Source organism: Nilaparvata lugens, chromosome 1 (genome assembly GCF_014356525.2).
Source record: "Nilaparvata lugens isolate BPH chromosome 1, ASM1435652v1, whole genome shotgun sequence".
NCBI lineage: Eukaryota > Metazoa > Arthropoda > Insecta > Hemiptera > Delphacidae > Nilaparvata > Nilaparvata lugens.
The window spans coordinates 38825409-38838477 of record NC_052504.1 but is presented as its reverse complement, the minus strand read 5'-3'; the positions used below and the strand labels follow the sequence as shown (position 1 = coordinate 38838477).

General features: G+C 34.5%; 1 protein-coding gene across 2 annotated transcripts in view; it reads left to right on the top strand.

Annotated features, from left to right (window-relative positions):
- Positions 1 to 1019: 1019 nt before the first annotated feature.
- The window catches only part of LOC111058609 (tensin-2), a 433706-nt gene continuing 421656 nt past the window's right edge, over positions 1020 to 13069 (top strand). The window contains exons 1-2 of one of the 2 annotated variants that reach the window (XM_039433079.1): positions 1020 to 1394; positions 3094 to 3414. In XM_039433079.1, the coding sequence (XP_039289013.1) occupies positions 3279 to 3414 (136 nt within the window). In that variant the 5' untranslated portion in view covers positions 1020 to 1394; positions 3094 to 3278. Of the gene's footprint in view, positions 3415 to 13069 lie in introns of both variants that reach the window. The other variant, XM_039433069.1, reaches the window with a different exon arrangement.

Genomic DNA, 13069 nt, shown 5'->3' with positions numbered 1-13069 from the left:
TTTGCCTGTGCTAGGTTGTTAACGCCTAACGCCAGAACTCCCTTTAGGAGGACCAGTCTGGCTCTTCCGCTCCTTCCGCTATTGTGACTAGCTGAGTCATCATCTGCCTGCAGGACCATTGGCCGATCTATGTTGGAGAATGAATGAGTAAGGAAAATAAGCCCCTTGTCCCCAACTTGTGATTGAGGGACCAGGGCTTGAAAGGCAAGAACTTGACCAAGGGAGGCCAGACAGGAAGGTAAAAGATGAGTAAAGAAAGAATGTCACAAAGCAAAGTCAATAGAAAACTGTCATTCCAACGAGGAAAGGATCCAGAGCATGTTGAAGAAGAAGAAGAAGGGTATGAGAATAAGGGCTCTGGAAGAAGAGGAATTGATTTGCATTTTTTTAATGTTGTTCAGTTTGAGAAAATAGTAAGCATCTCAAGCATCCCATCTTGGGGTACGAACAAAACGGTCAGGTCGATGTGTAGATTTCACCTCGCTATCGACTTTCTATACCTATTAGATCTTTATCAATGACTCCGAATGAACTCATAATATGACAGCTTCTTATTGTCATCTATCTTCACCGCGACTTACTCGTTCTGTTTGCACCTTCAGAAATGTTGATATTGTTGAAGCATTCATTAATGACAACTTTTCTATTGAAGAAAATAAGATTTTCTCCTCAGCCTTGAGATAGTAGAAAATAGTAGTATTCCATAGTAAAATCCAAACCAGAATTTCTGTAAATAGGGCTCAAGTTAATACATCAGAAGCTCCATGACAAGGTGAAATAGAGTAAGAGACAAGAAAGGAAAAGACACATCCCGCTGGTGGTTTAGAGGTGATGGCAAGTTGATCTCATTTGGAATAGTAGTAGGCTGGGTCGGGGATGAATGGACGTGCTTCAAGTAGGTTGTAAGAGGCCAGGTGGCGGCAAAGTGGTGACTAAGCCTAATGGTGACAGAGTGGGGGGGTGTATGTGTAGAAGTGGGAGGAAGGGTGGAACTTGCGCCTGTTTGTGAACGTCGCGACGCTCTCTGCTCAGTGGCAGTTGCCTCGCCACCCTGCTAGCGACGCGCCAACGGCTGATCGACTCCGCCTGTCTGAAACGCGAGCTTTTCTCGTGCTACGTTACCTTCCTTAACCCGTCACCGGCCTATTATAGTGGAGCGTGGAAGTATTTTCCAGTCTGGAAAATTATACATAATTACCTCTGAATTACATACAAAAACGTTATTTCCTTATATAAACGTTGCCAGTTAGAAAGTTTATATTGAACTTCACGGTTCTATAAATAACGCTTCATAATTAGTTGCTAAAACTATTACGAACTAACTAGAAATATAATAAATATAGGGTGTGAACATATGAACAAAACTAAGTAAATGGTTGTGCTGATGTAGATAGGTAAATTATATACATGTATAGAACCTAATTGGTTATTTCTCAGTGATAATAATAATTTTTCTTGGTTTTCCCTTCTGAAGAGTTCATTTCAGTACCTACACTAAATTTCTAATTCTGATATAATATTGATTAATTTTTTCATTTTTGATTTGATTGAATATTGAAGATATTATGAAATTCAAGGAGCTTTTACACCATCAACACTTTCAAACTCATATGTTAAAAGTATGAAACCTCATTTTCTTGTCACTAAAATTAAAAAAGTAGAGAGGAAAGATGAATATAGATTAGTATAGTCTCTCAACATTCTGAAATAAAGAACTTGTTCTATTTACTCGTATTATTGTTGGGCTAATAAGTTGCAAGTTGAAGTGAGTATCTGAGCGTGAAAAAGCAAGTATGCTATAATCTATTTTATATCTGCTGTTATAAAATCGTATTACATTTTTAATAAATTGGATTTTCTTCATTGTAAATACTTAATTAGGAGCAGCCATTAGCGTGAACGTGGAGAAATATTATTGTGATACTGCATGAGTCAAAGTAGTCTATTTGATACTTATATTAATTAACTCCATTCATAAAACTTGATATTCCATCACAAATATATAATGAGTACCTATACGATTAATTTATTCAATATGAGAGTTCAGAGTGATCTATGCTGAAAACATTCAATTAGAGTGACTAAGAAAATATTCTACTCTTGAATTTCATGTGCTAATAAAATTTGATAAACGTTCCCCTACTTTGGAGGATACTGCGTCTGTTGGATTAAAACTCAACTGCAAACCACGAGTAGGCTATGCAGATTGCTCTGCGCACGTGTTGGAAAATAGTAAAACTTTGACTAGTTCTGTCATGGATTTACATATTGTTCATCACTTCTTTTTTGTGTTGTGTAGTATGGTTGATTATTTTCACTTAGGCAAATTAGTAAACATAAATAAATTTTGTATTCAAGTAAACAGATAAAAATATAATCGTTGAATATTACATAACATGGAATAACGTAATGAGTATTCATGTATAATATGCAAAGTTATAAAACTAATTTTGTTGAATATTCATCTCAATATTGTTTAAATACAACTAAAAATTTGAAATGAAAATTCTCACTTGTAACAAAAGTATTGTAGAACCTTTCCATATCAAGGTTATGGATAAAATGTATATTTTCATTAATTATTCCTGTGAGGTAGGAAATATCTGTATTCTACTTCAGAGAGTTGTTATTATAAGAGCGTGAACCCATATATTATTGATATAACATTTCATATCCTCTGACTCCTTCTTTCATAGTTTTCAATTCAATGTTTGACTCACTATCATTATATTCATCCACAATGAATCATGATTGAAAAATATAGGTCCAGATCAATTAGATTTTTGGAGCCTACATCAAGCATAGGCATCACTCTACAATGGCTCAAGTTGTGATGAGGTATAGAAAAAAATATTGATGAATGAGAATATGAATAAGATAAAATTAATGAGCTATTCATACAATACCGGTATGTATTCATACATGTATCAGTCTGTCTAAATATGAAATAAATATTTATAATGATGATCACTTATTATAATAATCAGTACTGGAATATCTTCTAGCAAACGCGGTAATTTTCATATATAATCAAACATTCAGATTCACAAGAATCATGTCGAAAAAACATGAATTATTTTCATATTTTTCTAGTGAATATCCAAATAATTATACAACGAAATATAAAATAAAAAACTAACATTTTCAACTAGAAAACAATATAACATGTAAAAAAATATTGAAATAAATGATCCATATCTAAATAATATAACTCATCTATGGTAGAAAATATTGAGAACAATAGTTTATATGATAAGTGAGCAAAAATTGAGTGAAAGATGACGACAACGCACTGTAGAGGCACACGCACTCTCCGCCTGAACGGGTTGACAGTGACTGCCACCCTTGGTCCCCCCAGGAAGTCACTCACTCTCAACAACCGAGCCACTTCTAGGCATCTATCAGATGAGGAAGGTGAGTCTACTGGAATATCTTGTAGCATACGGTAATTTACATATATAATCAAACATTCAGATTCACAAGAATCATGTCGAAAAACATGAATTATTTTCATACTTTTTTCTAGTGAATATCCAAATAATCTCATCCCACTACTAGTTTCATTTTAAAATTACAAATAGAGCAGTCAATTACTCTAGAAACTGGAGGGGGAGGTTGGACTGACTAAATTGAATTAATTTTATAAATTATAGATTTTACTATAAATCATCATTAAATAGAATTCCGCTTTAAACTGCTGATTGAGATTTGGTTCAAGTGGTGGTGGTTCGCTAAAGGCCGGTGCTACAGAAGTTTGAATCGAAGTATACCGTATAGTACGGTAACCTTTTTATTTACTTAAGACAATAGTGAGTGAAGAAATTACTTTTCTTATTATGGATAAATTTTTGTGCTAATTCAAGATTTTCTATATACTACTTTAAGGGACGTCCTGGTTACAGTAACTATATCTATATATATACAAAAGCGAAATGGCACTCACTCACTGACTGACTGACTCACTCACTCACTCGCAGAACTAAAAATATACCAGACAAAAAACGTTCAAATTTGGTAGGTATGTTCAGTTGGCCCTTTAGAGGCGCACTAAGAGATCTTTTGGCAATATTTTAACTGTAAGGGTGGTTTTTAAGGGTTAAAAGTTCGTCTTTTAGCATGTATATTCTTCTTATTCTCTTAATTATAATTAAAAAAGGTCATACACCACACGGTATTTAGATGAAAATATACCGTGATAAACCATATGTTAATATAGAACTATAATCTAGAGAGAGTACCTCTTCGAAACAGTTATTAACTCAGTTAACTGGTAACTAAATTAATAATTTTGTCAGGTTGGCATTAAGTTGAGTTGACTTTGTTAGGTTGGCACCAAGTTGCTGAAGATTGAAATGCATTTATCGCGGAAAAATTGATTGGGCACTGCTACTTCAATCAGAGCTATTCCTGGGAATATTATATTTACTAGCCGTCAGGCTCGCTTCGCTCGCCATATCCGTTTAGCCAGAAGTTTAGTCTGGACCCCCGACTGGATCGTCCTAGCATATGATAAAAATGCTCAAATGAAAAATGCAGGAGAGCGAAGCGAGCCTGCTGAACTCATTCTTGGACGATCCAGTCGGGGGTCCAGGGGGCGGAGCCCCCTGGCTAGACGGCAAGCGAAGCGAGCCTGACGGCTAGTATAATATATAACCAGTTATATAGTTGCTGTTGTCCTGGTTAACTCCAAGTGGGATGATCAGAGTATTTTATTTCTTTAGAATGTCATTGTACATAGGATAATTCACATATTAATGTTTAAAAATGTAATAAAATGTAGACTACCGTAATTCAATGTTCTACTTGTCTCCAAATAGAAGAATGAAACAATTCATCATTACTGTACGTAGGTTACAACTTGATCATTCAAATATTTTAAATGTTATTGAATTTATGTAATCATGCATTTCTCTGCTCCCAAATACATTATAATGGAGTCCATTTATTTGTAAACAACCTCGTATTCAGCTATGTCTGTTTACGTTCAGCTACTCTATTTACGTTCTTTTTCATCGGTGGAAAAGTACGATTAACTGATCAGTGAACGAACCGGATATGACGTTTTTTTTTTCTTATCAGTTAGACTAAAGACCTTGAAGAGGTATAAACGCACAATACTTATGCCTTCCCAATCTCTAACTTGAAATTAAAGGTTCCATTGAGGTATTTTAGCGCGAGATATTATATAATATATATTTTTTTGTAATATTAGAGATCACAAAAACTTTCAAGATCTTTAGTATGTATTAATCTTCCAGGCTGTCCCCTTTAATGGCCGATTTCAATACCAAATATTTTAGCGCTGCATGTGAGTCTATGCATCGTTCAACGACAAAACAGTACTTCGTTCAGAGCCACGTTCACTCACCGATCTCATCGTTCACTCACCGATCAGTGGCTTTGAACTCAACCATTGATGATTGAAAGTAACAAAATGTAATTCAATATTCCACTTGTTCCCAAAACAGGTTAAAAACATCAGCAGTTTGTAATTTAGTAGATTTTTGAGGAAGCTTGTTTATTTTCTCAGATGACAATATTATTTGCTGTATGATTTTTGATAGTTCCATGAAGTTTTAAAAACTCTCAATCAACCTTTTATTCGCAGCATTATATGAACTCAAAAAATAGATATCAGTGGACATGAGAAGGAATGTTGATTTTTATTTATATAAATCTTTTTACTGGGTAAACGGAAATTTTCAATTTATCGAAGTTCAGAAGGCAATTATTATTGGTATATTGATGCATAATTGCTCCGTGTCAACCTACCAGAAGCAGGTTCTACTCCCATCTCTAGAGAGACAACTGCGTGAATTGAGACAACAAGACTTCAATCGAAGAATTTGGTGGTATGCGTTCTCCTGTGCTTGTAATCTTTTAATCAAATAGCCTATCTATTTAAATGGTTTTGCAATCTTTCCCAATTGAATTAAAATCAATGTATTTTTTTCTATCAGTGGGTTTCTTATATCAACATTGAAAACTTATAACTTAATTAACGATCCTACACCTAAACTTTTACATTTCATTTACCATTGAACGTCAAAATACTGTACTAAAACTCTTGATGATACCACTTGATTTAAGTGCACACTGTCAATATTATATTGATAGTATTGAGTCCAGTATTTTTCTTTAATAGCCAGTAATGTTGCTATTATTATTTGCTTACTTATAAAAACCAACTAAACTAGGTAGTTAACCAACTAATTGATAACAACCAACCACATTAACCAAAAATTAAAAGTAATATAAAATGTATTAGAAATTGATACTATTAAAATTTTGATTTTGATATACCGTAATTGATCACTGGTTTACTAAAAATTTTTTTTGGGAAAAGATTGAAAATTTCAAGTCATCCTTATTATTTAGACCTTATTATAACAACTGTAAGAGATATTGTCTACTTAACAAAATTTTTTAATTACATCATATATCCTACTTAAAATTAACTTTTTTTTCAGGAAAAAATTCAAATCATTAGTTTCTTATATCTTATACACGATAATACCATTTCTGGTGATCTCACTAGTGATCTACTACTGTCTGGTTCAATCGAAAAGAATGGAATGTCACTGCGAACGATTATTATATGATGGCCCATATTAGGTGACTCTTTCAAATTACGTGCAATCATGTGCTCCGTATCTAACGCTAACAAAAGTTTCTAAGTAGTAGCGTAGAAGCTTAGTATTCACGAAATAGTCGACGAACTCTTTGAGTGCCCGAAGAGTTAGTTATAAGGGAATCTCATCCCTTGATTAATATTGTATACGATTCAACTGCCTCCTTCTGCAAATGGGAAACAATAAATAGAAATTAATCATGGAAATGTTTCAGTTTCATTTTATTTTATTGGACTTCAGACTTACTGCGTTTCAACTTCTATTTACGTGTACATTGATAACATTTCTAAATTGAATCATTTAAGCCTTCTTGCTGGAAAAAATACTAGTAGGCTATACTGTTGGGCTATATGGAAAATCCAATTTACCATTTTTTCGCTGATGATATTTTGTGGATAACGCTGTTAAGTGTGATAATTTTCTTAGCATCAATCCATTCACATAGATCTGGGAAATTTTCTCATAAAGATTGAATTCTGTTCCAGAAGATAAAGACATGAGAATCTCACGTCTCTATAGGCTGGTACAAGCTGTCAGAGTAAATTCTTGTCAAATAACGTTATTCCCTTTTTTGAGAATAGATACCTACCGTAGATTTATCAAAAAATATTCCTACTGTGGGCAGTGCATTTCTTCTTGATTTGAGTTTAACATTCACAGCTTTAGACCTACCCTATTACTTTAATACAATATGATAAATTATAAAATTTAATGAATTTACACACTTTACATGTAAGAGATCTCCATTTAATTTAAATCAATGGCAACATATAACACTATTTTTGATTTGTGGAGGTTTCTATCTATTATTTAATTATGAATGAGTCAAAGTTAAACTACCAACTATTCCAAGTTCTTTTTAAATAAAAATTTGTTTTTTTTTTCAATTGCCAGAGTTGTATGATGTAACAACGAAAACCGGTACAGTATCTTCATAATAAATGTGATGAATTAGTCGTGATTGTGATTGATAGCTTAAAGTATTTTTGATCGATATACGAATAAACTATCACAACATCAATTCCTCTACATTTTTGCGATGGTTCCTATCACAACGCTTGAATCTCAATGCCTGAAATTATTAATTCTGTGCCAAGTTTTTCAAAAAAAAGGTAGGCAACTTACTATGCTATCTACTCGAGCTACCGTTCTTCGAAAGATGGTAGAGAAGGTTCATAAAAGGGAAATCGTTGCGTTTCTGTTGTGGATTTGTACACTGGTCCAAGTTGAACAACATAATAATCTGTGATATGAAATTATTCGAGAAGATAAATATGATATAATATACTTATAGGTAGTTTTGATTATGAATGGACATGATCACTTGATAACTGGTCTAGCGAACAGTCGAACACCGATAAGCCGTTAATAGATGTTCATTACAAATCCTTGCCCTATTGATAGATGCATTCTTCTAATGCATCTTGTTCGGAAAAATATAAGGATATTCCTTATTCCCGCAGATGTTGCAACAAATATATTTGGATCAAGAATATGATGAGGAATGATGAGATGACTATGATGCTTCCAAGAAATGATGCGATGAGGTATTTTTTGCGTCTCTTCAGAGTCGATTTGTCTCTTGTCTTAAAGTCAATAAGAGTGGAGACTGAAGCAAATGTAGCCAAAGTCCATATACGTTAACAAAGACAAACCTATATGATTGATGATCCCAAATATAATTACGAGAAAAAATTTAGAGCTTGCCTGCTGGCACGTTTCAAAAGTCATTAAAAGTTACCAATTCTACAATCTCTGGACTGTTATTGTTCTGAAAAAAACTCTGGAAGTTTGAGGCTCCAGGTCAAGTAGCGAAGGTAGTTTCTAGGCAGCGATGCTTCATTGATGTTAGTTTGCCAAAATGAAGACCTCTTAGAAGAGACAGATTAAAAATGGGCTGAAGCTAGGTAGGTAGCTTAATTAGAATTTCACGACCGCTGCATGCTAGAAGTTGGTTGGAGTAGGAGTGAACCGTGAGCCCGCCCAAACTGTTCAACTTGAAGTTGCCGCTGTTTATCACCACTGCCTTTAATAAATTCAAATTGCGACAGCAACTTCTAACTTCCACTACATCCCTTGTTCCTTTCCTTCCATCCCTCACATCTCTCAAGGCAATTCCTTGAATCTGGCCAACTTGCTATGTGAGTTGTTGGACATTTTCAGACATCTATGTCGGCAAGCAAATTTATTTTCGGGTATATTTGAAACTGCTCAGAACTTCTTGCAACTATTTTAGAACTACAAAGCAATTTTCAGCCAACAAAGACTGAATACTATATTATTGACCGATATGCACTCTAATACATCCATTTGTAAATTAGATTTGGGTTCGGAACCCACCTAAAACTGTAGGTCCATTCATCTTTCATTATCATCCGCCTCATTACCCACGCACAAGCCTTGAGCTCATGTGGGAATCACCCTCAGCAAAGAAAAAAACGGTTTTGAAATAATTTTTATGTAGATATAGATGGTAGATATACCGAATTTCTTCAGCTCCTAAGGTTCAGTTTACATTGCACTTTACACATGTTTCCTCACCATTATAGGTATAACCCAAATAAGTACACCCATTTAAACTTGAAACTCTAAATTAAAGAACAATTAATTAATAAATTCGAATGCTGTATTGTACAATGTTGATTCAACAAGAAACAATCGATTTCTTTCGAACCTTAATAATATCACTTTAAAGTGCATATAATCACGTTCAATGTTGATCAAAAGGAGAAAAAGTGAGAGTTGAACAGTATGAGCCTACCAGCCTACTGCAGTCGCATTATAAATTCCCATGACACTGTGAATGATGCTGATTAATTAGCCCATAGATTTGTTCTGTCATTGTTGTAGTCTGCGATGTACAATACTAAATTGCTTGCGTACAGCATCACAATATCACAATGAAAACTCATCTGCCTTCTCCCGTATTCGGTAGGCTACTGTTGAATATTGTTATTGCTGGCATTCATTAAGAGAAATCCTTCTGAGCTGCAATATGCGTGCTTCAATAGGGCCGTGTTGATAGCCTCATGTTAATATCCATATTTTGAACGTTGTAGTTTATCACAAATTAATTACAAATTACTTTCCCCAAAATAATCATTCAACACGAACTATCGTAGGGTGTTTATCACTTAGCAGAGGGCAACATACAGACTCGTGGTATAAATAGTTATAATGTGACGGGAATTCAAATCTCTCATGAGAGAGTAATAGATTATAAGCTCTTCTATTTATTATTTCGGAGCAAAAATTTAAATTCCTCATACGTATAGGTCAGTGCAGAGTATGGAGTGTAAATTAACAGATGCTAAGTGAATTACCTGCAACTTTTAATAATTATTAATGTTAGAAAATGAAAAGTTTTTCTCACTTGAAACTTTCTCCACTAAAATCTTGAGAGATAAAATATGGTATTTGGACAAAAATGAAGTGGGTAGAGGAACTTTATGAGAGAAGTGTTTCTCGAGCAAGGAGAAGTTTTTCGTGTAGTATATACTTTTTTCTCAATTGTTCATTACAATAATCTGTATTGGAAATTCTATTTGTAAATGCCCTTTCTCAAAAATACTGTACTTCTTGTAGCTGATTGACATTTGAGAGAGGATGATTGGCGACCAATCTAGAAGTCAATTTGATTAAATTGAAATAAGAAATCTATGCAAGGTTCAATAATATGATATTTCCCTGATTCAATTGATTTGGAAATGAATTTTTTGGACTCTCTTATTTGATCCAGTTCAGATTCAAATAATAGTTCGCTTTCCTTATAGGTTTATATTTTCCAGATAGAGTGATCGAATACAGTATATAGTTCCAAGCAATGTACCTAGAATACATTTATTCTAGATACCTTAATTCCAAGTAAACATTTCAAGATTTTCTAGAGCTAGAGGAATGTTGAGATATAATAAATAATATTAGGTGAGACAACTGAACAGGTATTGCATCTTTACTTAGTTGACTGTAAACAATCTACATTTTTACTTTCCTTGCCCTATTACCATAGGTAAGGAAAGTATTGCTTTCCGAAAAAAATTAAGGTACCCCAATTTCTAAATTTCTTGAATGTGTGTGTGTGTGTGTGTGTGTGTGTGTGTGTGTGTGTGTGTGTGTGTGTGTGTGTGGTGTGTGTGTGTGTATGTGTGTATGAGTGTATGTGTGTCTGCGTACACGATATCTCATCTCCCAATTAACGGAATGACTTGAAATTGAGGTCCTTCCCCTATAAGGATCCGACACGAGCAATTCCGATCAAATGCAATTCAAGATGGCGGCTAAAATGGCGAAAATGATGTCAATAACAGGGTTTTTCGCGATTTTCTCAAAAATTGGCTTCAACGATTTTGATAAAATTCATACTTAAAATAGCCATTCATAAGCTCCATCAACTGCCACAAGTCCCATTTCTGTAAAAGTTTCAGGAGCTCCGCCCTGTCAATGCAAAGTTTGATCTTAGATTCCCAATTATCAGGCTTCAGATACAATTTAAACAAAAAAATCAAGTGTATAAGATTCAGCATGAAATTCTCTACAATTAATGTACAGTAACATTTTCACCTAAAATTGAAAATAAGCTCGAACTTCGAGAAAATGTGATTATTCAATTGCAAACTGTAATTGGTAACTGTTGATCCTATTAAATTATTCACTATGGAGAGATAGCAGACCTCGTGTGCGCCACAGCAGATTTTTTTTCATAGAACGTATGATATTTTGAAGCGTATATTTTGATCCACGGAACAATGTGGCCTTTTTCTAGTCTTTCACCATAGGTGGAGTTACTAAATAACGTAAATTAATGAACTAACAGCTAAGTCAAATTCAGGAACCGATGAAAATCATTGAAGAAGCTTCTAGGATAGTTCTGATTGGTTTTGTCATGTTATTGGTCCTTTAGCAAACAAGATGTGCTTGACTATGAACGTTCTCGAGAGTCCTAAATGAACACGGCTCTTATTTCATAATTGATAACCGAGTATGTCAGAATGAAGCCTATAAGAGTGAGTTGCACTTTGCTCAATGAGCATTGATTGAATGGGAAGAAGAAATGTTATGTAAAAGCAAGCTGACTGACAGTATGATTCTCACTGAAAAAACCAATTTCCTTTCTTAATCTACTGAGGCCAACATGAGACCACAACATCTATCTATATATATAAAAGCGAAATGGCACTCACTCACTGACTGACTCATTCACTCACTCACTCAATCACTCACTCACTCACTCACTCGCATAACTAAAAATCTACCGGACCAAAAACGTTCAAATTTGGTAGGTATGTTCAGTTGGCCCTTTAGAGGCGCACTAAGAAATCTTTTGGCAATATTTCAACTCCAAGGGTTATTTTTAAGGGTTTAAAGTTCGTCTTTTAGCATGTATATTCTTCTTCTCCCAATCTCTTAATTATAATTGAAATTTCCATATCATATGTTACTATAGAACTATAATCTAGATAGAGTACCTTTTCGAAACAGTTGTTAACTGGCAACTAAATTAATAATTTTGTCAGGTTGGCATTAAGTTGAGTTGACTTTGTTAGGTTGGCACCAAGTTGAAGATTTAAATGCATTTATCGCGGAAAAATTGATTGGGCACTGCTACTTCAATCCTGGGAATATTATATTATTAGCCGTCAGGCTCCCTTCGCTCGCCATATCCGTTTAGCAAGACGTTTGGTCTGGACCCCCGACTGGATTCTCCTAACATATGATAAAAATGCTCAAATTATGAAAAATGCAGGCGAGCGAAGCGAGCCTGCTGTTCTCATTCCAGAACGATCCAGACGGTGGTCCTGGCTAGACGGATATGGCGAGCGAAGTGAGCCTGACGGCTAGTAATAATATATTACCCTTTTTCGTTGTATCAGAGCTGAACATCCCTTGAGACACAAGGAACAAAAACAACGAAAAATATAGCAGCAAGCAGCTGTTACCAGTGTATGACTCCAGTCACGTGACTGGAGAATGCTGCACCAATTTTTGCAGTGAAGACAATATTGATTTATCTCAACTTCGATTTCTGAATTCCATACTATATATGCTTTTTGAGAATTGCGGTACTTGAATTCATGCAGCAATGAACATTTTTTTAAACACGTTTCATTCTCATAAGTAGGAAGATACAGATTTTTGCAAGGAGGAGAGAGGTAGTATTGTTTTCTTAGGCCTGTTAAATAATTATGCAAATATGTTTAACGAAGAAATGTCAGCGGTTCTTTTAAACTCCGTATGAAACACATTATGATGAATGCAACCACACCTACAACTGAACGTGGTTTAACGTTAATATGGTGCACCTGGTCCTAAATTTGTAATGTACAGAATAAGCATCGAAAAAATTACTCACACTGCTCACACATCTTTGTGAATAACATCATCATCTGTGCGCGCAAGTTTATAAACTCTCATAATGAAGACTCACAGTAATCATGCTA